The sequence below is a fragment of the Bacillus rossius genome, chromosome 2 (genome assembly GCF_032445375.1).
Source record: "Bacillus rossius redtenbacheri isolate Brsri chromosome 2, Brsri_v3, whole genome shotgun sequence".
Lineage (NCBI taxonomy): Eukaryota > Metazoa > Arthropoda > Insecta > Phasmatodea > Bacillidae > Bacillus > Bacillus rossius.
This window is the reverse complement of record NC_086331.1, coordinates 12,545,093-12,571,264: the sequence shown is the minus strand read 5'-3', so window position 1 is coordinate 12,571,264 and position 26,172 is coordinate 12,545,093. Positions and strand designations below refer to the sequence as shown.

General features: G+C 36.9%; 1 protein-coding gene across 3 annotated transcripts in view; it reads left to right on the top strand.

The window, feature by feature from the left end:
* The window catches only part of LOC134529105 (ankyrin-3), a 40,362-nt gene extending 14,947 nt beyond the window's left edge, over positions 1-25,415 (top strand). For all 3 annotated transcript variants that reach the window (XM_063362838.1, XM_063362839.1, XM_063362837.1), the window contains exons 4-8: positions 2,134-2,329; positions 6,622-6,842; positions 11,468-11,735; positions 18,434-18,673; positions 20,412-25,415. In XM_063362838.1, coding sequence (XP_063218908.1) covers positions 2,134-2,329; positions 6,622-6,842; positions 11,468-11,735; positions 18,434-18,673; positions 20,412-21,170 — 1,684 coding nt within the window. In that variant the 3' untranslated portion in view covers positions 21,171-25,415. The remainder of the gene's footprint in view (positions 1-2,133; positions 2,330-6,621; positions 6,843-11,467; positions 11,736-18,433; positions 18,674-20,411) is intronic.
* Positions 25,416-26,172: the final 757 nt, after the last annotated feature.

The window sequence follows — 26,172 nt, the reverse complement described above, 5'->3', positions numbered from 1 at the left end:
TTTCTAGGGCACTTTAAGCCGGTCTCCTGAAAACACATACCCTTAGGGACCAAAATAAAAGAGTTACAACTCCATTACTGGTTAACTTAATAGGGGTACACAGCACTACATGTCTTCCGCAGTCGTGGCACACTGTTCAAATACACATACTTACATACTGCAGTGATAAAAATGCTAGGAAAGGTTGGGGAAGGAGGGGAGTCTTGCCAAGCTGATGTGGGCGCAGCCCCATTTGATGTCAAGTGTATTTTTAAAAAATGTGTAGTATATATATATATTTTTTAATTGCACCAAAACTTGCAAGTGGAAAGTTCTGAAGCTTGAGTTACAGTCATGTGAAAGTTATTACATTTCATTTGCAGATCCAATAACCAATAGCAAACTGATTCTATAGTTTATACTTAAAACATTATGATACACCTCTCAAGGACTACTAATACTTGTCAAAATGAATTAAGTAAATGTGTTGTGTTTAAGATTTTCATAGTTTTTCCAATTGGGAATTGGCATGCAGAGAGTACATGGTACAGCGGCAATAGTTCCACTGGTGACAAATTATTTATTACAGAAATGTATATATGATTTAATGCATGACTCCAAGTACTGTTGATGTTAACTCTGGTTAGATAATCGGCAGGATTCATGCTTCTATATAATACTTGAAAATACCCAATGAGCTCCTCATATATATTCATCATGTAATCCCAAATGTAACGTTGAATTTCAAGAGGCCTTTACCAAAACTGCGTACAGCTAAATTACTGTCCTGTATTAATTGCAAACAAACTAATCATAACACGTACCACTAAAAATAACTGGATGACAAACTAGATTATGGACTCGCTGCTTCTTTCCTCAGGCTAAACACTGTAGCAAAGTTAACTGTCTTAGTTATCAACTGGCTACGGTGTCAAAGATAAGCTACGGTTCAAATTCATATTCGTAAGATGAGCCTTGCCTGCCCACCGACTCTGTGGGCTGAAACACAGCTAGCTGCTCGCCTTATTGCTCGTTGGTAGGTGTGGTCCCTGGGAAAGCAACTCTCTGCCTCCGGCCGACTCGATGCTGTGCTGTTTCCCGGTCAATACAGGAATCCATTCGCTGCTCACTCGCTGCTCAGGTGTGGTCATCTCTGGTGATGCGGGTCCCCGCTGCATCTCTCTTGGGGACATGGGATGATTCCGGCTGCTCGGCTCCTCACTCGCTGTCGATGGGAAGGGAGTAGCCAACATGGCCCTATCCGGGGTCAACAGTTGACTAAATTTCAGATTTAGTTTTTACTTTTTGTCCTGTTTTTGTTGACTAAATTCCATATTTTTTGACGTGACAATGTCTAATAAATCGATGAACACCGGCTGCACGCACGAAAGATTGTCCCGTTATGCACATTGTCCCGTTACACTCATTGTACGCTTCCGCCGCATCTATCTCTCTTCCACTCGATTGGAACAACCATGGATTTGACTTTTTCAAGGCACATTAAACTTGAAACACTCCCATTCGTTTCCTACTTTTCCTATCATCGTCCTATCCTTAACAGAATAACACAGATTGGAAGAAGTTAAATAGCAAACATGTATAAAAGTTATAGTTAAAATAATCTTCTCTTTAAAGTAATAAACATATTTGAATTAATGAGTGCAAATAAAAGTAAATTTATCAATAAAATTATAGATTTCATTTCACTCCTTCTTTGTATCCATACAAAATAGTGATAATTCAATAAAAATGATTCAATTTTTATTCATAAAAGTATGCAATCATTTCATCAATGTTTTGTTATGACGTTGTCACGTTAAACTATCGTCCGTAAACCGACTTTACAGACAACCAACTTTTTTTTGTCATAACAAATGAAGAGGTAAAGTTTTTGCTCACAGTTAATAATGGTAATACTGGTTTTAATACCAATAGGTAATGTTTTATTGCTGTAAAAAAAGTAGTATTTTTATGTTTACACAGATAAAGAATTGTTGCTATTTTCGTGCAGCTATTTAATATAACATTTTTAATACTTTACTGTTAAAAAATATTTGTTTGTTGCCTGCATATTCGAAGTGCTATGAGAATGTTGAGCAACGGTGTTTGGGATTTCCCGCTGGCAATGCTGTGTGGCACATACATGCCCCGCAGGTACGAAGACATCGTGGACATGTTGTTGAAGCATGGGGCCAGGATCGACGTGGAAGCTCGCATGTGCTGGCCCGGCCCACACAACCAGAACTGCGAGGAGCGGGGCAAGTACTCTGCGCAAGGGGACGAGAGGACGGGTGACCGCTCCAGCGACAAGCTGCAGAGCTCCATTTTCTACGCCATCGACGGAGATCAGGTGAGAGCTCTTACTGTGAGCTGTCACCAGAAACACTTTGGCAGCTGATTGGTCTTGAACTGATTATTAGAGACCTGCGAAATTCGCGGATTCATTCGGTGATATGCTAGAATTCAAACACGTATACCTCTTGGATAATTTTGCTATTGGCTTACTGTTCATCTGGACGAATCTCAACCAGTTATAAACCCTCAACCGAAGAAGGATCGAATCGCAGACAAACCAGCTGAGACGACTTACAAGTCGGCAGCCGATGAACTTGCGTTATTTGCCCGAGTGTACAGGGGTATGTGCAGTCTATCCTGAAGGCCATCGAAACAGCGAATTTGGAAGGTCTCTACTGATTATTTTCAAGTCTGGTGTGCCAAACATGCAGTCTAGTTGTTTATTCGTTAGAAAAGGGATATTGCCATACAGTGCAGTGCAATGATACACGCATAGACGTAAACTGATACCAGGTGGGAGCATGAGCCAAGGTTCCGCCCCAGTTGGGCAGATTGTGCGTGCTAGGTCCATGCTGGCTTTTCCCCTTGCAACCCGTGTTCCAGACAAGACAGTTCTTGTGCGCTCTGGCTTAGCATTCACAGAGTATTTTATTCATTAATGTAGTAGTAACAGTGATACGTGTTGTAGAAGTAATCCTGTTGATAGTGTCATATATAAATATATCAAACATACCCTACCACTATTAATGTGAAACTCGATAGAAAATAATTAGAAGTTTAACTCTAAAACTATCATAAAAACTTGTGTTTTTTTTTTTAATTTCGTTGATTTCGCTTTTCTTGGCATTCTTTGCCTCTTTTTGGCTGTTTCTAATTTCATCCTTGACAACATTCTTTGTCTCCTCTTGGCTGTTACTTATTTCACTGTTCATTTCTTCCTGGCTACTCTTCATATCATTTTGCATCTCAGCCAAGAAAGCCATTATGTTTCTAAGTTCATCAGCAGCCATCTTCTTGAGCACATGCACTATTAGTCTAACAGTAACTTAGTTCTATGAACTATACTCGAATGCAAAATTAGCTACTTCTCAAAACTAACACTAACTTTACTACAATCAAAACTAACTACTCTTCTTAACATTAGTTTTACTCTCTGAAATTTAATTTGTAATTTTTTCACAATTTTTATTTTTATTTATTTATTTATTTTTTAATTCGCTATTAATTATTCTTAAGTCCTTTAATTAGGTCTATCCCTACCTACTTCTGACACCAAATGTTATTGGTAGGAAAACAAGTTCGAAAATTATAGCCTAATTAATTATAGTTTTTTTATGACTAATATTTACACTGTTAATTAGATCACTGCACTTAAAGCGTGTGTTCACAAATATATCACTCCTTCGTTCAGTCCACAGTTTACTCTCCCGACAGGAGTTCGGCTTGACAGTAGCTCTCTCTACTGCTCGTCTCTTACAACGCTCCTCTGTCCCAACACACTGCTTCGCACTACTCACTCGCCTGTCGCACACAGCACAGTCCCGCTGCACCAGTCTCCGCACACGAGGCCCGTTTCTTGTCGTCTGCGCTCCTCACGTCACTGCCTCAGCGGTTGGCATCACCATTTCCATGGCCCTCAGCCCCGCTCCAGAGGGACTGAGGGTTCAGTGACAACGTGCCGTCGAAGAGTGGTTCCTGGGTGGTAGGGGGGGGGGGGGAGGGCAAAGACAGCCGCTGATCCGACGAGGAAGGTGACCCCACCCGGGGGCCAACGGATCAGCTGACTGACTAGCAGTCCCACCGGCCTGCCTTGCGCTCCCGCTGACAGTATGTTCAGCTCTATAGGTTGCACAGCAATGTTTTCACATCAACTTTCATAACGCAAGTTTTAAGTAACATAGAAATTAATTCAACTTAAATATAAAGTTTACGTAATGTAATGACAGACAATAGAGGTATCAAAGTTTTTTTTTTGCCACCTATATTTATTTTTATTTTTACCAATGTCCGCTGGGACTTGTGGCAGTGGCGATTAAATGTTAAATTTTGTTTCGTTGCGAGAATGAGTGTTTTTATGACAATGTATAAATATTTCAAAATACTAACATAACTAAAATTTATGATTCTGAATAGGCACAAAATTAGTTTGAAATGGGTGAAATGAGAATGTGTAGGTAGAATCTATGCTGTAAATATTACAGTGTTTGTATGTACCCTCAAGGCCTAAACTTTCTTTTAACTTTTTAATGCCTTTTCCAGAACTAAAAAAATTTTAAGTAGTTCTCAAGTACAACACACGTGATGTAACATTCTGACTTTAATGTGAATTGAACTATAATTTTTATACAGTACACTCCCTATTTAACGCGGTTGTCGGGGGACATAACTTTTACCCGCGTTGTTGCATAACCGCGATGTTTCGATGTGACCAAGGTCAAAAGGCATAAAACACCGCCTGTGTTCTAATAGGTCGGCAATCACGCACAGTATAGACGGCCCGCCTTTGTGCGGACTTTGCATCCGCAGTTTTCACTAAACGCGGGTGAAAAATAAAAATAATAAATTTTAAAGATAAATATGAAATGTTGAATTTTATTTTTTATTTTTCCGCATGCCGCGCACAGTTTGTCGCACGGCCTACGAGCGCGCCACACGCCGCCATACACACGTGCGGCACACAAGCTGCTGCCAGTCTCGTGGTGTCAGCCACAGTATCTGCTTCGTCTGAGTGTCCGTAACAAAGTAAGTGCAGTGTGTGCGGTTACACACGATTCTGTGGTCAAAGTCTTCTAAATAGAAAGGCCATAGTAATACTTCAAACCGAATATGAATCGCAAAGTACCGAATTTATGTGTGCAAGTTCAGCACGATCTTATCTTTCTCTCTTCGGCTGTTGTAAATGACCGTGAACTAATGGCTAGGCAGTGCCGTATTTTTTTAAACCGAGACTAATTCGAAGACGGCCCTTACCATCTGCTGCCAAGGCGCAGTAAGACTCGGTAGATGTTACGTCACATGACCTTGGCCTACCCAGCTGCACGCCGGTGTCTGAGAAGCTTGACAAGACCTTCCGGGCTTTTAATCGCTAGTCCGTGAAATTCGGTAATCCGTGATTATCTCGGTCCCGACCATCACGAATTAACGAGGTTCTACTGTGTTATTATTATTATTCATTTCTGATTGGGGGACATGGTTTGACCCGCGATATACCCAATTCCGCGATCTATCGGGGCGCGGTATACCGGGAGTTTACTGTACTAACATAACATAAACTTGTTGCAATTTACAAATGTGGATCTTCTTTGAAGTTCTTTTGCATGATCAATTTTGGTTTCAAATTACTTTGAAATTTTTTTTATTTCAATCTTTTGAATAGCACATGACATAACTGAAATGTCATAGTTATGGCCATATATTCATTTAATAAATTGAAAGCTTTTGTAATCTTCAAAGATTTTTTGTTTTTGACTTGTTATAAATTTTCTTCAGTGTTATTTTTTAGTTTTCCTTTTAATGGATTTGGTGCTTTTGCGGCAATCGTGTATCGGGCAAGTCATGTAATAAATCTAAGAAAATGGTTTAAGCTTAATTTGGTAAAGTGAATAAAAATAGTGAAATAAAATTTGTAATTTTAAAAATAGTTCTGTACATCTAAACGTTATCTAAAAGTGGCTTTAATTTGGTTTAATCTTCAGAAATTAAAAATAATAGCCAAATTTCTGTAAGGAAATAAATATTTATCTAATAAAACTGTAACTGCTTAAGTTCTTTGAAAAGTGTAAAATCCCTTTAAATAAACATTTTTAATTATCATTTTTCTTTGGGGTGTATATTTGGAGGCAGTGGTGGCTTTGAGTGACTCATGTGGCTTTGCCTTTCCTTTCAGTTCATCCAGTAGAGGAATGCAAATTTGTATGGATTATATCAGAGCTCTCTGTATGTTTCAACGCCCTAAATATGAATGCTAACAAACTAATCTATTCACTTAATAATTGGGTAGTACACATGTACCGTTACCAGCGTAATCTTGCTAAACTAATGTTCCGTTCCTCATAACTCATTTTGTATGAAGAGGTGTGCTCCCTTTTGCCACATCTATTTAAATAACATATTTGAGTTTTGTTTCACATGTATAAAACCATACAAAAATTGTCAAATATTAATACCTATGCAGAAGCACAGTTAAAAATAACTGTTTGGGCTTCCAGGTAACTTACTAATATATGAAATTTGCATCTTTTTATTAGTGTGTGCATGTTATGTGTTGCTCATTGTAGTTATTAAGAATATTGACTTTATTTGTATAACTATTTACTCAGTGTATTTTTGTTGAAAAATATGTTGTAGGTTGAAATTCTGGAGTTACTGACACAACAAGGGGAAGATCACTGGTTGCCATGGCAACAGAAAAGACCATTGTTGCACATTGCATGTGAAAGAGGTGCTTGGAATTGCGTGAGGTATTTGGTGTCTGAAAGGTCGGACGAAATAAACCAGTGTTATGACGAATACTACCCAATCCACCAAGCAGCACTTCATCACATCAAGTTCCTAGATTTGTTAATAACGTATGTAAACTTAAATGAATATCTTATAACTCGTTAAGTATTCTAATTGTTTTTATAGGGTGACGTAGACCGTGAGAGTCCAGACCATGCCCAGCTATTGACAGTGATTCAGAACGGCCGCACGTGTGTAAAAACTTGAAATTTTGCAGAGCACCGAAAATATTGGTCAAGTTCCATTAAAGGTTACTCTTGAAAATCTGCCAAGGAACTGACATGATTCTCTTGCGAAAATAAAATAACTTGCCAATATAGTTTGCTGATTTTGTACATATATTTTTTTTCCTTTTCATTAAATGATGAACATGACCACCATTCCACGACAAAGAAACATTCGCGTGAAGACAAAACTCATAATACAAACACCTTCCCTTTCTCAAAGTAGTTCCATCTTTCAGAAACAATATTCAGTGACTGCCCAATGTTACTCATGACGATACTGAAATCCTGAGGTCACTTATAAACTCACAGTACGAATGGCAGAGAGACTTTTTTTTCTCGGCTTAGCCACAAATTTCAAAACCGGCTCCACTAAGGCCTACGCTGCTGCCTGTAGTCAAATTTTATAATTAAAAACCAAGTCTGAAAAGAATGTTTGACAACACGGACTGAACCATAGGTGTTAAATTCTCTGTACTCACATTAAAATGTAGATTCATGAACCACCACCCAAAATGTGATCGTCTTTGTCAACTTCCAAGGGGTGACTGAAAATGGGCGACTTATTCTCCACCCATTGAACATACCCAACTAATAATCATATACAATCTTTAAAAACTCTTCAAAACATCGGCCAATACCAAAAATCTTCAAGTTTCTTTGCTATTTGTGTCCATGGTCCCCATCACAATTCCTGGTTCTCACATTATTATTATTAGTATTAGTATTATTAGCATACTGCTGGTGTAATTTACAAACATATTGTATCAGCCTGCTTCCAGACAAAGAACCATGGCAAATTGTACCTAAAAATCCTTCAACGCACATTAAAACTTAATCACCTGACAAAAAAAATAGGAAAAATCAACCTTTAGCTGTTTCACCAAATTTGTCAAAAACACTCAAAAACATAAAATAAAAAAATACAGTCACAAATACACAAATACCTCTGAAATAGACAAACAGCTGTTCTTTACATTATAACAAGAAACCTAACCAAGTACAGTCAAACCTCTATCTATCGTTTTTCAGGGGACCAACAAAAAAATTCAGTAGATGCGGACATTCAATAGATGTGGACTTCACTCTAAGGTTTAAGAATTTTTAAAAAATAATATTTCAACCTCAAAATTAGTGTCAGAAATATATCAGTTACTTGTCATTAAAGTTAAATCGGTTGAAAAATAAATAAAAATGGAAGTATTTTACTTAATTCAATTTACACTTGCAAAAAAAAAAACATACGCACAATAAATCTACATGGAAATTAAAGTCTTTTTCAATATCCTGAAACCTAAAATATGTTTACTCATGTCATCAAATGTAGAGCTGTACTGAAGAAGCCGATTTTGCCAATATTTAGTTGAATCTGCATTTCTGCCGACTTCCGATACGCTTGTTAATTTTCGGCCGATATTACTGAAAAACGAGAGAGACTGCCATAACCTAAAAATCCACAAGTACCCTTTTCACTTTTCGTAGTAGTACTGCATTCTTTCAGATCGCATTATTTCTTCGCAACATGTGCCAAACGTACATATAAAAATTTAACATCCTTTTTTCAATAATGTTCTTTAATTTTAATATGTCATAAATAAATACATTACCGTCACGCTAAATATACATCTCGGTTGTTACGGTAACTGTAGTGCAAATGTGGTAGCTATCGTGCTTCTGTAGTAATTATGGTATGGACAAAGAATTAGATTTAGAATTTAGATTTAGAATTAGATAACAATTGGGTTTGTACTGTAGTTATGGTACATCATCCATATTTCTTCGTAAGTTGTTGTTCATATGTCTTTTCTTCCTATTTACGTGCTCCATTACTTGGCTGCAGATTTAAGGGGATTTTTACTACTGTATACTATCGTTACTGTTTTTATGACGGTTTCTTTCTAAGAAATGGTTATTTCTGCAAAATCTTTATCGTTAAACGATCATCTATTATAATTTATAGTGACGGGACCACATATTTTGTACGATCAATGCGGACAAAACGATAATTCGAACATCGGTACAAGCAGACTTTTTTAACCTTAGTTGTATGGCAATTTTGCCGGGACCGTAGAAAGTATACGATAAACACGAACAATCAATACATGCGAGTTCGATAGATAGAGGTTTGACTGTATGGAATCTGATCATAAAGCTTGATTAATATTTAACATAATTGTTTTATAATCAGCAGAGTAAGGGCCAGCATCGCTACATTAGACAGTTTGCAATTTGCTACCAAGTAGTTCCTATACTTGCCTCATAAAAAAATTTATGTTTGCCTATTTTTCAAAGAAAGCTTTCTTTTCTTTAAAATTATCCTATTTAGCTGGAATTAAATCTCAGTACCACACATAATTTGAGAATATTGTAATAAAAAAATCTCAATGCAGGAGTGCTACTAGAATAAGCTCATGTAACTGATGGTGGAAATTTTTACTCAGAATTGAATTATACCTTAAGGTCGAATGAGAAATCAACCACAACATGGAAATGTATTTGAAGGTAATGCTGAGAATGGAACTGACTTTAATGCAGAATCATGACTGTCGTCAATCTGCGGGATGAAACTCTGCATGATGCATGTAAGTTATTTTCTGGAATCAATGTGGATGATGAGTTTGCATTTTGCTAATATTGTTTTATATTTTGATTTAGAAATTATAATTTAAAAAACTATTTACAGCTGTCATAACATGTTAATTTTTAAGCCTTAGAGGTAGTATAATGTGAAGTTGAGCATGTGTTTTCTAAATAGGAAAATAAATTAATATATATATTATTTTTAAATACAAATAAAAATAAAATTGAATCAGCTTGCATGTTTTTTCATACTGCTGGTCTATCATTCCAAAGTGGTGTCGATTTTTAGTGTTTTGAGATGTAAGTAGCAGTATATAAGTTTTACGGATATTGTAATTTAGTGAAATACATCATGCTCTAATTAAACTGTGCAAATTGCAAGAAACTGTAAATGTAGAAAAAATGTAAATACAAAATTTCACTGTAAAGTGTTTGCATAATTGTGGTATGTGATTTTTTGTTCATTGCACATGTCTAATAAATACGTATGGTGTTTAAGAAAAATATTGCAGTCTCATGTCAGGTCGAGAACAATGAACTCGATTTTCAAGACAAGTGGAGCTGAAGCTACTTGCTCTAATCAGCTTGAGTTTGAGTTTAGACCATCTCTACTAAAAGTACAAAGTTAACTGAATCTTACAATGCCAAAGTCAGGTTTGCTGACGCCTGTACCACAGAGATGGCAGAATATTAAAAATGCAGCATATTAATGCTGATTAGATAGGCAACCATTTTTCCATCCTTACTTTATTCAACATTTTGTTGCAGCTTGGGACTAAGAGTAAACATTTTAATTTATTACAGTTCATAAGTGAGATATTTTATTGTGTGGTAGGTACATCACATTTATCCTGCCCTTCTGTGGTGAGGTCAGTTTGCAGCCTTGCATTGTGATTTTAGCTGTTATTGTTATCTTCAGCATTGTGGTTGATGTTAATTGTGTTGATAGTTCATAAGAATATGGTAAGGAAACCAGTACTGTTTTGTTGGCCAAAGTGCTACATGATCTTGGTTATAATAGTGAAATAACCACACACAATAAGAGAAAGAGAGAGGGTGAGAGATAAAGAGCTAGAGAGATGCATCTTAGGTTGGGAGGAAAAGTTCTGTTTGTTTATTGGAACCGGTATAATCATTTGGCAGCAATTCATTTTCATTTGTTCTTTTCTTCAAGTAGCAAAAACATAAAACGATAAAACTGATTCTTGTAGGTAATTATATGACAAAAAAAAAGAGAAGAGAATAAAGCAATATATCATGAAAGTGCAGTATTTTTGAATAAAAAAAGAGGAAGTGTTTGGTAAAAATGTACACTGAGGCTATTAACTCTAATTTAAAATGATATTAATCTAGAAGATTCACACTTGTTTGTTTGCTTGATACTTTCATCCGGTGAAGATAAAAACTCATTTACATAAGGTTCTATTCAACATTTATGAGTATTTTTATTAACTCTCTGACCCTCGCCATCTCCTCGACCCTCGCCAACTCCCCGAGCCTCGCCAACATCTCTGCCCTTGCCGGGCTTCCTTGATAAGTAGCACATTGCCTCCCAGCTCCCATGCCTAGGGTCAAACCCCCTATTTTCTACTACTTTTTCTAGGAATAATATTTTACGATTGGAGTCCCACAGTGACATAGTTGTCAAAACCTGTATGCTATTTAATATTGCACTGGAACTTAGAACAGGAACTTAGAGGAATGGAATGCTGTTCACTGCCCTACCTGCTCAAATTTTTGATTTTTACATACCAGCACAACATGTGGCCAGACTGAGAATGTTTAGCCAGCTTCTCATGATTGTAGTTGTAGTAGTTCTTGAGTCATGTCTTCACAGCTCATCTGTATGGAGATACAATTGTGTTGATGTTTTTACGTGCATATTTTAGGTGTGGTGCGGAGACTAAAGTACGCACTGCCACTCAACAAATGACTGTTCTCCACATTGTTTTCCTGATTGGTCGCAAGTCAGCTGAGGACACATTACAGACGTGTAAACTGTTGTTGGATCATGGGCTGAGAGATTTGATCAATGAACCTGACTCGCTTGGAAATACCCCTTTGCATGGTCTGATTGTGCGCTACGCTTTAGAAGAAGCTCGGTATGGCTACGATCATGATAATCAACCTTGGAACAAGTGGGATGTTCTACATCTGGTGAGTGTGGAGCGTCAGCAAACTTGGAAGCTTTGTTATAGTTGCACAATAACAATTGAAGCATGGACCATAAAAATTTGTAAGTCACATTTATCAAAGTTTATGCAGTGCAAAAAAAAACTTGGAGGTAAAATATATATCATTTCATTCAGTAAGTAGCTAAGTGTGGCAAAAAATGTCATTATATTTTAGTTTTTGTCATATGAAGGCGGTTATGATTTACAGCAATATTGACATAATTAATCATATAACAAAATTATATTTGCAGTGATATTTGTTTATTTTTATTTGTATCATGCCTACCAACATTTTTGCAATTTTTGAGATAGGCACAACACAAAAACAAATGTGCAACAGACAAACCCAAACCCAAATTTACAGGACAGTGGACAGACAATTGAACAACACAAACAAGAATATCTAATACAACACTAAAAAAGAAAAATATGAAAATCAATAAACAACTGAGAACAAACCAAAAGAAAAATATACCAAAATAAAGGTAATAATTTTAAAATGATTTTAAGAAATTAGGTAGATTACGAACAAATTAAGTTTAAATAAGTGGTGCCTGAGATTAATTGGTTTAATAAAGAAAGGTCCTTTTTTTTTATACAAAGTTAAAAATCATAATATTCCCTGTTGTGAAGAGTAGTAATAGACTGTTAATGACTATTAAACTGCAGGAATGTATTTTAAAGAAATTATATGCAGTTAAGTTTAGTTACAAACAAAAAGGGAATCTATATAATCTCTAATTTCAAAAAGTAAATTAATTTTTTTATATTGTTTTTGACTTATAATTATTATCAATTTAAAAAAAAAATCACTATCAGATTATTAAGGTTTTTCCAGGTCACAGATACATTCTCTAATTTTGATCTTACTAAAGTTATTTACAGTGTAAGCATGGAATCAATATTTGAAGCATAGACTAGGGTTCTGTGAGCATAATTAAACTAAAATTTTAAATCTTGACGGCAATGCAATTTAAAGTCTAATATGATACTAAGATCTTTTGATAAGTGGAGTGTTGGAAATTTGTGTGTTGTCTAAATTATAATCATACCTGATAGGGTTAAGTTTTATAGTGAATGTTGGTATCTTTTTTTCTTTTTCTTTTTGTTGAATGGTAAGAGTTCACAGAGTACTGCCTTGAGGAACTCCAGAACTTGCCTAGTGTAAGGAAGTATTACAGTTATTTTTTGAAACAAGAAAAACTTATTTTATTAAGATAACTATAAATGTCCCCATTCATATTTAAAGATAATTGTTGGTAGTAACAGTCTTTCACAACTTTGAAATTGCACCAGAAATGTTTGGGTTCTCTCCGCAACCTGATCTAGATAAGGCAACATAATTGTCTGTGGGAAAAACAGCATTCTCTCAAATCTATTCCGACATACTTAAAAGTTTGTCTCTGCGTTTTATTTATAGTGACTGCAAACGATACCATCACAGGAAATTGTAACCTTTTAATACTAAAATGGTAAATCTGTGGGTATCATCAGAATGTGAGGTATTAGTAGAGACCTGCAAAATTCGCGGATTCATTCAGTGATAGGCTAGAATTCAAACACATATACCTCTTAGATAATTTTGCTATTGGCTTACTGTTCATCTGGACGAATCTCAACCAGTTATAAACCCTAAACCAAAGAAGGATCGAATCACAGACAAAACAGCTGAGACGACTTACAAGTCGGCAGCCAATGAACTTGCGTTATTTGCTCGAGTGTACAGGGGTATGTGCAGTCTATCCTGAAGGCCATCGAAACTGCGAATTTTGCAGGTCTCTAGGTATTAGTACTTTTTTCCCAACAGCTGGCCCAGTCAAAACTACAACTTCTGTGACATTGTTTCTAAGAAATTTCACTTGATGTCTGGTTCCATTACATAAATTTGGTGGTCTAAGGTTACACAATAAAATTGGAATGCCAATTTTTTATTTCAACAAATGGGGGGGGTAGCTCACATGGATTCAATTAACTTAAAACATCTTGAGGGTAATGTACTGCGTCTTCTTGATCCATGACCGTATCAATGGCAAGGTAGTATACGATGTCGCCTGGTAGTTTAGACATTATTTTGTCATTGATGGCACCAACACTTATATTCCTGGCAGCTAAAATTGACCTCTCACACATCCATTTGTATTTTTTTCATGGATATTGGTCACATCTGGATACACTTTAGAGATAAGTTCTTCAATGTTGGTCATGATCTCACCAAGGTCTTTATCAATGGCCATTTTTTTTGTCTGATTCAGGTACTTTCCCGTCACCAATCAAAATGAGCTCTATTGGGAAATCTATGCTTCCTCCACCTAAGTGACTCTTCATGTTGGTATTCAGCTTCAAGGAGTCAAAAGAATTCCACAATGGGGAAGATTTTAAGCAAGATTTCATAATATCTGCTCTAGTTACCCTAACTATTACTGGCAATGTTTGTCTGAAATCTTCAGAAAACATCAAATTCCACCCATAACTTTATTTGAGCTTATTATGTCTCTGAGAGTTGTATCTAAGGCCTTCACATGAGCTCTATGAGTCATAGTGCACTCATCCCATATTATTAGACTTGCATCTTGCAAGACCTTTGCCCAGTGAGCCATTTTTACGGATAGAGCACACACTGTCTCTTTCAAGTGATACTCTAAGGAGTAGTTTAAAAGTGGAATGAGCCGTCCTTCCTCCTGTCAATAGTGTGGCAGCAATACCTGACGATGCAACTGCTATGGCTATTTTTCCCTGTGACCTAACTTGCGCTAATATTAAATTAGTCATAAAAGTCTTACCAGTACAATTTGGAGCATCTAAAAAAAAAAAAATGTTTTGCTTTCTTCAGCGAAATGTGTCAACACTTTTATTTTACAGTTCCCTTAGAACTCAGCACTAATCTATACTAATATTATAAAGCTGAAGATTTTGTTTGTTTGTTTGTTTGTTTAAACGCGCTAATCTCAGGAACCACTGGTCCTTGCAAAGATAAAGATAACCGAACATTTTGAGCTGAAGCCTAGCAAGATAGTTGAAATAACCAAGTGTTTGTACAGAGACCAACAGGAAGGGGAGATGATCGCTGTTTACATTGCAGAGCTTACAAGGTTGAACACACATTGCAATTTCCCTAATTTGGGATGCATATTGCGGGACTGGTTCGTGTTTGGAGTGAGGGATATAGTGGGTCAACATGTTCTCCTTTCTAAAGGCAAGTTGATATTGAAAGATACAGTAGAATTTACGATGACAGCAGAGGCAACTGGAAAGAATATGGCAGATTTAAGAAGTGCTAAGAACAAGGATCAAGGTGAAGAGATTTATAGAATATACACAGGAAGAAGCCTGACTATAAAGAACTATCCACAGGAACTGTGAGAATAAAAACGGAGGAATTAGTCGCCAAACCGGACAATGCAGCTCGTGTTACCCAGAAATGTTATAGATGCAATGGAAGTCATCTGCAGATAAGTGTTACCATGTAGAACAGTTTGTTGGTTTTGTAGGGAGCATATTGAGTGTGCCTGCATCACAAAAAAGAAACATCTACCTGCTATGAATGCAACAAGCAGAGATAGTTGCCCAAAAAGTTCCAGGAAGTGCACAATGTACAAGTGGACACAATAACAGACGATGTTGTTGCATATACTTTGTACAGAATGCAAGAAACAAACCAGTGGAAGGCTTTGTGCATTGAAATATGCTTGTATGGGAGATTCGTACCATGGCAGATGTTTAAATGTTTGTAGCCTCATGAGCCACCTTTGAAAAAGATAAGGATTTTTCTGCGCACATAGTCTCAGGAGCACTTAGAAGTATTAAGTGTGTAGAAGGTAGGATTGAAAACTAAAGATGATGACCGAAGGGTATCACTTGAGCTATAGGTGGTGCAAGGAAATGGGCCTAGCTTAATGGGTTATGATTGGTTATAGTCATTAGTAATTGAACTGTTAGGGCTCATCAACTTTAAAATGCTCATTTATGTGAGTATATTGATAACCCAGCATCCTTCCATATTCCAGCAGAATAATTGGGTAAATATATAGGTTTAGATGTGACCATTATCATCCATTCGGAAAGCAATCCTGTTTTTTTTTTGGAAGGGTAGACATGGAGCTTTTGCACTGAGGGAAAAGGAAAGTGCAGAAATAGACCATCTAGTACAGCGAGGTGTGCGTTAACCATTGAGTTTTTCGAAAAATGTGCCACGTCGTTGATGCCAATTGTGAAAATTGGTGGTTCGGTCAGGTTACTTGGTGACTACAAGAGCATGCTGAACAGTGTGTCAGTGACAGAGGTATACCCTTTGCCCACAGTCATGGAGGCCTTTGCGGGGCTTCAGGGATGTCAGATTTACACAAAACTATACAATGAATACATGAAGGGACTCTAAGGTAAGGAGACTGCCCTTTGGCATAGGTAGCGGCCAGCAATTTTTCAATGCCTGATGGCCGCACTGCTAGCAGGAGTCCTGGGAACTGTAGAATTGTTGGATGGCAATTTAATAACAGGGAGAAATGCACAGGAAAATTGGTACAGTGTTTACAAAGTTCTGAACCAATTGGAAAAGACAGGACTCAAACTGAAAAAAATTTGAAGTGTCAGTTTGCAGTGAAATCTGTAAAATTTCTTGGAAATAAGAGTTGATCAGAGGGGCATTCATCCATTGTATAGTTAAATAGAATCTATACATAGTGCACCAGAGCCATGAAATAAGAAGGAACTGCAGCTATTACTTGGGCTTTTAAATTTCTACAAAAAAATCTTAAAAAACAGATATGAAGAACTGGAACCATTACATAGACTACTTGATGCAGAGACTCCGTGGCAATTTAATGAAAAACACAGCCAGGCCTTTGAGAAAGCAAAACAACTGTTGCAGTCTGATGAAGTCACACTTACTATGACCTTGACAAGTCCTTGATTCTCACTTGTAATGCTGTGGAGTATGGGGGTGGAGCGGTACTAGCTCACTAGCTGTGAAATGTGTTAGAGGCTCCTGTGGCATTTGGTTACAGAATGTTGCAACAATATGAGCGCAACTACTCTCAATTGGAGAGGGAAGCTTTTGCAGTGATTTTTTGGTTAACCAAGTTCAGGCAGTATCTTGTTGGCAGACATTTTAAAATTGTGACAAACCACCAGTTGCTTCTAAGACTACGGCATCCTGTGAAACTTATTCCAGAGATCTGTAATTTTGTATCTGAGGAATGAATGACATGTAGGCTACCGTGTGGGCTGGCCTTCTTCAAGCAGTATTCATGATAAGGCAACCTTTTGTGTACGCTTGGGCGGATTAAGACAATGGACAAACCTTTATCTTGAATAGGTGGTTGTGGCAGTGATTAGAACTTAGTTATGGATAGTACAGAAGAAATACATTGGCTGTGGGCTACTTATTTGAAACACTTAATTGCCTTTTCTTAAGTCCAGCACTTCTCGAAAGAAGTATTTTAATTAATGCCCAAATCATGTAAGAGACTTTCATCACCATTATTAAGGTATAGTAATTACTTCTTAGCTCGTTTCAAATGTCTATTATTAGACTTAAATTGTTAGGTAAAGCAGTTTACCACCCAGAGTAAGCCTCGAAAATAAAGAAAAGGTTTAAGAAATAATTATAAGCAGTGGATGCTAATAAGATCAGTAATACAAACATTGATGTCCTCAAGTTGTGATGGTTGCTTCCTACTCCGGGTGGTGGTCGAGAGAGACTGGGCAGGGGTCAAGGTGTCATGGCCGCAGGAAGCTTCCAAATTACCGTTAAGTCAAGAACAATTAAGTGAGGATAATAGGTACATAGTAAAACCCTTCAAACTCATACCATTAAATCACAAATATTTGTCATGTATTAATACTGTTTTTATATATACGTGTTTAAAACTTAGTTTCATCATTTAAATTACAATTATGTAACATGTATTAATACTGTTTTTATATTTATGTGTTTAATACTTAGGTTCAAGTCTAAACTGCTCTAATGTGGGTCAAGGTCATTGAAAGGGATACGCATGGCACTGCTTCGTCCGTATTAATACAGCCTGGAAAAACATACACTGGGGAGTTGAAATAAAAAGTAAAAATACCAATTAAAGGATTTTGGTAACTAAACATTAGTGGTACGTGGTACATATTCTACGTACGTCTCATGTGGGGACAGGCTAGCACACGCACACACATGCACATACAGATAGAGCCGGGGGTGTAGGAGTAAGGAGGGAGGTAGCTGGCGGTGCATCGGGCTCAGGTGGGGGCAGCCCTGGATGATGTCATGTGTTGTATCTAGATTTTGAGTGTTAGCAGATGTGTTAGTTTAATTACTGCAATACTGAAGCAGTAGTACTTTATGATTTACTGTGAATTGAACCACTATCAAAAAAAATGTAATTAATATTTGTTGCCAATCTTTTGGCTGGATTGAAAGATAATCCACTCTTCTTTTTTTTTTTTGTGAAAATAATAGGAAACCACAACTGTAAACTAGTTTTTGCTCCATATCCAAAGAAATCTTTTCATCGTTGTATGCCTTTCTTGTGTGTCCAAGTACATAATGTATCAGTTTGTTGAATATTAAAATTACATTTATAAGGAATAACTAAAACTTTCATTTTTGGATTTATATTGAAGTTTATTACTGTATAATTACGTCTGGCTATACTGATGTGCTCATGAAAAAAAATTGTTGCGACTTTATTGCAGGTACGCTTTCTTTTACAAAACGGTGCCCGTCCTTCTATAAATCAGCATGGCAACAGTGCACTGGCGTGTGTTCTGAGACATGTCAGAGACTGGGAGTTTCGATACGAACTGCTCAACATGTTTCTACAAGAAGGGGGAGACCCGAATGTGGTCGGCAGAGATGGCTCTGTGCCACTGATGGTGTGTCTGGTGCCACTCATCAACAAAGATCCCCTGCACCATTTTACCCACACAATGAAAGTAAGCTATTTGTTTTCATTTCTTCTGTTTCCTAATTTTACTATGTGTTAAATGTGTGTACTGTCAATCTGTTAAATGCCGCACCCATTTATCATTAAAAGTTTAATTTTGTACTTGGCAACCAAACAAAGCATTTTCAGATGCACGTGTGTAGCGTCTTTTTTTCTTTGTTTCAGAACTCATCTTTGGCTCTAATGAAAGATTATTTATGATTTCCTGTTTCATTTTTGAAACTTTTATGATCTTAAGTTGTCACATGAAGCATTTCTAGGCCTTCAGCATATATTTTCATTTATTGTAATAAACTTGCTTGCAAAACTTACCCGTACTTTTTTTGGAAATTAGCTGAATTGAGGAAATAATGTTGATGCAATATGGAATAGAGATACAGTACATTTAATATGTAACTTGAACTTTACATTTAACATCCCTCTGTTAAATTAACTACAATTTAATGGATTAAATATCAAAAATAATTTTGTCACTTTAATTTCCGTGTCCAAGGGTTCGGTAGACCTTGAGTGATAACCTCCTTTCGTGGTACACTCAAGACCACATTTACTGCCAAAAATTAGTAGTTTTCCTCTTAGTTTTAAGCTACTCAGCTGATAAAAAGTGTATTAATTATATTTGCAGCTGCATGGAAAGATGTAAGTATGGTTAAACTTGTCGACATTTTGAAGGGCAGAACTTTCACAAAATAAATATCTCTCTCTCTCTTTCCCCTCCCTCCTTCCATCCGTCCGTCCCATAACCTGATAAAGTTAATATATTTTAGTCTGGAACAACACCTGATGTAACGAGCCAAACTAATGGTAGACTGTTTACAATGTGTCTTGACAGGGCATTCCATTACTGCTACATTGCACCTTATTCACTGCTGTGACATTCAGTTGCTGCTACCTATCTCTCATTGCTCTTAATGCACTGTTTGGACATTCCATTGCTGCTGCATATCCTCTTATTGCACCTTATTCACTGCTTGGACATGTGATTGCTGCTACATACCTTCTCATCATACCATATTCACTGCTTAGACATTCCATTGCTGCTACCTACTCATCTTATTTCACCTTATCCACTGCCTTATCCATCTGTGTTGTCATCGTTGTGTTGTCCATAATACCTGTTTATCTTTATCGTTGTGTTTGTATATATGCTGCGTTGTACAGGTTTCGTTGTCTATATGCATTTACTGTTGTTGTTGAAACCGTCTCTTCATTGTTAGTTCACTGTATTTGTCTGTGCTGTTTTTATTTTTTCCTTGACTAAATTCCTTCCACAGAATTATTGTGCTGTCTGATATTTAACTTTGAATGTGTTCATCTGTGCTGTCATCGTTCTGTTGTCCATAATACCTGTTTAGGTTCATCGTTGGGTTTATCTGTTTGACTTCAGCTGATTTAGGCTTGTTTTCTGTGGGTTTATGTTTTTATTTTTATTTCTTATATTGCATTTATGACATTTTTCCCATGATAAACATTGCAAAACTGCAATGGCATATGTCCAAGAAATTGTCTCAAATCAGAATCATTTTTAACTAAAAGATACAACAGCATCTTTATTTAGTGCTTAATGTTTTGTTTATATATAGGTTACATTTTAGTTACATACAAGATATATTGATAAATGTAAATGTAGTTAGTGCTTGTGCTTTCTTAAAATATGGATGTGAAGTATGGTGTTGAATTTCACTACGTTAATGGAATTATTGGATAATGTTTGGTTTTGTCCTCAGGTGTGTTACTTAAACTGTGTGAGAATCTTGTGCAAGCATGGGGCAAGCCCCAACTGCTCCTCGCGAAGCAACCTGACACCCCTGCACGTGTTGGTGTTCACCGCAAGCGAGAACATCGCACTCAACCGCGAAGAGGAGAAGGCCCAGAACTTTGAGTTCATCCGCAACCTGCTGGTGCTGCTGTTGCAATACGGCCTGGAGCCCAACGGCAGGTTCTCGCAGCGGACGCAGCACATCCTGCAGTCGCTGATGGACATGGTGCAGAACGCCCGGTGCCCGCGCGACCTTGACCACGTCTACGACCTGGCGCTGACGCTGATCCAGTACGGAGCCGACCCCAACATCAGGATCTCGACCGACTGTTTCCCCGTGTCGCACGCCCAGCCGCCTTCCTTCCTCAAGAAGTCCGCGTCCCAAGTGCTGTACTACTACGTGTTCCTCATCTGTCGCAAGGAGAACCTGCTGACGGACCCCCAGCAGCACTTTGCCCGGATCATCATGCTGTACTACCTGTGCATGAACCACCAGGAACTGTTCTCCTGCCTCCGGATCCTGTACACCCAGCAGACGGGCTTGGTGCCGGTTCGGGGCAGTGCTCTGTGCAACTTGGTGCGCGAGCTGCTCTCCAGACCCAGGTCTCTCAAGCAGATCTGCAGAGTTTCCGTCTACCAAGCACTGGGGAGGAAGCCCGGTCTGCATATTAATAAATTACCTTTACCCGCCTCTCTTAGGGATTATGTTCTCAATTTCGAACCATGAATCGTAGTTACCCTGTTAGATCTCAGCATTCTAATCATTAAGTATAGCGAATAAATTCATGACCTGATGCTCATGTTTAAGACACATGGGAAACATATGTTATTAATGTGCACATTGTTTAAAGTAAGGAGTATGTAAACTTGTTTGAGTACAGTGAATGATAACAAAAAAAAAAAAAAAAAAGGAAAAGCCATCCAGTGAGAGGATATACAATAGTTAATATCTGTTCATAATGTTTAGCTGGTTGTTATATCATTCTCAGTGTATTTTTGAATATCAAAAGGTACTTTTTTTTTGTATTTTTTCTGGTGAGATTTTTCAGAGTTATTGAGAATAATGCAGATTTTAAAAAAATATAACTGTAGAGAGTTAAAATTTGATTCTTCAAACATAACAAAAGAAGTAAAAACATTAGCCACTATGTTTCTTATTTTTGAGAGGCTGCAGCTAGACTCGAAGAGACTGCCACTAGTTGTGGAAGAGGTGAGGGAGGGGTTGTTTTGCCAAAACTAAGATATCGGTCATACCGTGTGGGTCATATGTATATACTGTTAAATGGGTTGTATTTTGTAAAATATGTTTAATTTAGTATACAAATATGTTTTTTATCAGCACTAAGCCAGAAAATTCTTGTATCTGAACTCTTCACGTAAATGTGTGACATTTGTATTATATTTTCTTTATGCACAAAAAAAGTACTTTGATTTTTGATTTAGTAAAAGTGTAGTTGTAGTTAGTGTGAGACTTTTTAACACTATAAATGATTTCCAAAACATACTACGTACATAGGTATATTATCAAAAACTCTCTATCATAATCTTTACAATGTCATGATATCTCTGAACAAAAGTTTGTCAGTGCTGACTTTGCTTGGACAAATAGCGTGCAGAGCTCCGGGTGTTTACGTGTGATTTGCAATCTGCTCAAGATTTATTAGGTGTCTAATTATGTAGTGCATTTTAGAGCCATTGCACTTTCCTATGTGGTTTCGTTTCATTGTTTTTTTCTAACTTTTAGTTTTTGGGCAGCGAAAAAGGCTGAAGCACGAGCATTTTCAGGTATAGAAAATTGGGTACACGGTTTGTAAGTAGTATAAGCATTTGGGGAGATCATTTATTTTTTAAATAAAAGGGTCACTAGGTCACTACTAAAAGACCCACAAAGACAAGTTACCAATGTGAATGCTGCACTTTATTTGGGTGCCTAGCATGAAGGGGCATGAAGTGCATAAGCCTTGTTATCTTAGAGCTCATGTGCCTTGCCAAACACCTTAAACAGATGTAAATAATATAATCATAGATGTGTTTGTCATTGGCCAAAGGTGAAAAAAAGTTTAAAGGAAAAAATATCGTAAGGGAGAATAGACTGAATGAAACACGAGTTGCTGGAAACAAATAAAAAATGTTGCATAACATTTTTTTGCTTGAATTCTGCAGGATGAATAGAACAATACACAGAAATGTTCATTAGTTTATTATTGATTTTATTTAATGGTTTATTAATTATGTACCAAACTATGAACAAATAGCGTTAATTATCTGCTAATGTAAAATAATGGTTTGGTTATCAAAAACTTTTATTCATTTTATAATATTTACTTGCACCCAATGATTTTTTTTAAATTTCTTTTTATCTAGAAATGTACTTGAATGTTTGGTGGTAACTCGCCACCACTCTGAAATACTTGCAGACTTCATTTACTCATGTTATTTCACAGCTAAAGTGTTATAATTATGTTCATATTATATTTATAGTATATTTTCCTAGAATTTTGTAAACATATCTGAAGAGAATATAAACTTATTGAACATTATCATTAACAGGTTATAGAATTTTTAATAGTGCAATTTATTGCATTATGTTTATATGTTTTAAAGTTTTTAATCTTCAGTTCTGGAGTAAACACTTTCTTTTCAGGATTTCTACTTGAAGCTGCTGTTGACAGATGATTATGTTTCTGAAAAAAAAAGTTTATATGACATGATTGCTTTCCATGTAAGTTTTGGTTATGTACATAGCTTGCTGTTACCGTCAATATAAAAATAAGAGTCTTGGGCAGATCACGGCCTGTAACTGCAGTGTTGCCACAAATTTATTTTAACTATTGCATAGCTAAATACTTAATGCTGATTTAAATCTGGTAAAAGCAATTTGAGAAACAGTCAATTACTAATCACGGGCTAGATATTCTGTTTAAATGTATCATTTGATAAGAAAACAGAAACTTTAATCACATATCATGAAACTGGGCATATAAGTAGATGGCTGGCCCTCAGGCATCAGTTTTATGGAGTAGCGTGATATTTTGAAATAGGAATGCTTCATAGTGCAGTTCATAATATTGTTAATGAAATTAAGACCTGAAAATCTTTCTGGTTAAGTATGTTGGAATATTATTACGTCTATACCAAGGCAGAACAAGCATTTTACAAATGATTAATTATTGGTCTGTTTATGAGAGACTTTTACATCTTCTTTTCACTGTTCTAGAACTTAACTATATTTAGTGAATCTTCCCAAAGCCCACCTAACTGGAAACCAGTTTATGCTAAAAACCATTCTAATTTATCTTAATGTGCCACTGCAAGACCACTTCATCTGTTAGCATTTCTTCACTGTGTCTGAAATAATCATCTCATTTAAACTATGTATGTATATTTAGAGGATCATTTGACAAGAGCTTCTATTTGTGAAAATGAAGAAAAAAAGAAATTAGGCTGTGTGCATGCTTAACATGGCTTGCTAGGATAGAATGATAGAGCCTAGATGCACACTCTCAATGCAGATACATAATCCATAGTATATTTAATCTGGTCGGAAGCTGGACCTTGGCAATACGAGCGAGATGGGAAAGCTATTTTTGACCACCATAATTCAAATCTTTGTTTTTGTTGACTTTGTTGACAAAAAGTACATATGAAGTTCTTAATTTTTGTACATATCTGTAAATAGCTATTTACATCATGATGTATTCTGTGTTTTTTTCTTGGAAAATCTGAACCTCTTTAAAGTTCACGTGAACATCCTGCCAAATTGGGCCCACGACACTTGACATTCAAAGTTGGGGAATTTTTACACTTGGCTTAAGAATGCATTGGGTGGATTGTCTGCCCAGTAATGAGTCTGCAGCTCTCTCTCTCAGCATTTATATCATCAGTCTAGGCCTACATGTGAATAATTTGTACATTTGGGCAAGCCTCTCACAATATTTGCAGCCACAAGTTCTTGTCTTGCGCTTCACTCGGAATCCGCTCGGAACTCCCGCAAAGACAGCGTCGCTGCTTAAGTACTCGTGGGGTCTTCTTTCAAGAACCGACGAGAGAGGCTGTGACGAGTTGCATCATCCCGGGCCAACCCGACGCCCGAACAGCCCAGAAGGGCGGCATCCATTCTTGCTACTCCGCGCGGCAGCCCGCGGAATTCCCAAGGCCGCTCAGCGATAGATAACAGCATCGAGGCAGGACAATGCTTGGGGAGCAGAGGGGGGAGGGGGTAGCAACGACCCTTGTAATCTGGCCAGGCACGCGTGGCATGCCTTACATCAGTGGATGGCACGTGACGCCAGTGGCTGTGCAGGGCCGCCAGCCAGCTCTGAATCTAGCATCGGTCTGGTCTCTCGCGTTCGTAACAGTATGCAGAATATAAGCACTACTACATATTACAACGGCTTATTTTCGTACATCTTGTTTATTGGCTTTGTTCCCTATCTATATTGAATGAGATTAATGCATAAATGGAGACCTACTACCCACCCACCAGCCCCAGAAGAGACCATCCAATAAGGAACTGTCACCAACATGGGAGTGGTTGTCTCTCTTTACTTACTCTGTGGTTTCAAAATGCTGTGATTTAAGCAATGGATGCTGTGTTCCCACTATACATAGTGTTCATTTCAGTTAACAAAGTACATTCAACTTTAATGTGTTGTTTTATTTCTTTTTCAATTTTATTAAATGCTTGTATAGTAGGTTTGCGATAGTCCTACAGCTAGCGGTCTGCAATGTTCAATGGTCTAGCAACAGCAATATATAAACAGATTCAAGCTAAGTAAGTGAACTTAAGCTAAAAATGATAGATTTTTAGCTTATGTCGAGAATGCTTTTACAGTACGCACATAGGTAGTAGACAGAAGCGTTCGGCGCGACTTGGGATTAGTAGGGGTCGTTGGACATGGTTTGGGATTGTTTGTAATTGTACATATGATCCCCTTATAAATGTACAATAAAAATTTTGTTTTGGACTGTATTTATATTCTCGCTAAACAATGTTTGCTTTCCATACACCATCTTGTAGATAGAGGTATTTGCTCTACAACTTAGGGTTTAGCGATCGCAGGAGATGCCAACACCCCCCCCCCCCTCCTTACCCCCCTTCAATTAATCCAGCTTTTCCGGTAATCCGGCACCTGCAAAGTTACGAACGTGCCAGATTATCTGAAATATTACTGTATTTGGAAATTTTTCTACTTCACAAGTTACAATTTATTGTGAAGGCCTTTTCACGCTATCAAATATTTATTCAATTCAATCTATTGATACAAGCTAATACAATAAAATTTGATTCAGTGAAAATTAAAAGCATTCCACACACTATTCCATTACCTACTTAAACTTTGTTTATATATTTAATTTTCAAGGAAGAAATTTTTTAAAATGGCTTTACCATTAAAATGTAATAATTTTTTTTATAGTTTTTTTTTAGGTAGCCATTTCCTTTTATAATACTCAATTATGGCTTAAATAATTTTTCTCACAAACTAGATCATTTTTGGGACTCAAACAATTGTGAAAGCTCTAAATAAATTATGAATTATTTCTGAAAAATCACATTCAAGAAAATTTAGAACATGTCCGAAACAGGAATCTTTAATGGAATAATCATTCAATCCCATAGCGATAGGATGGCAATAAAAATGGAATGTGATTTGAAGCAAAATTTGATTGTCAGATGCCCTTAACATATTAATGTGTTGGATAAAACAAAAAATGTTTGTCGTAACAAA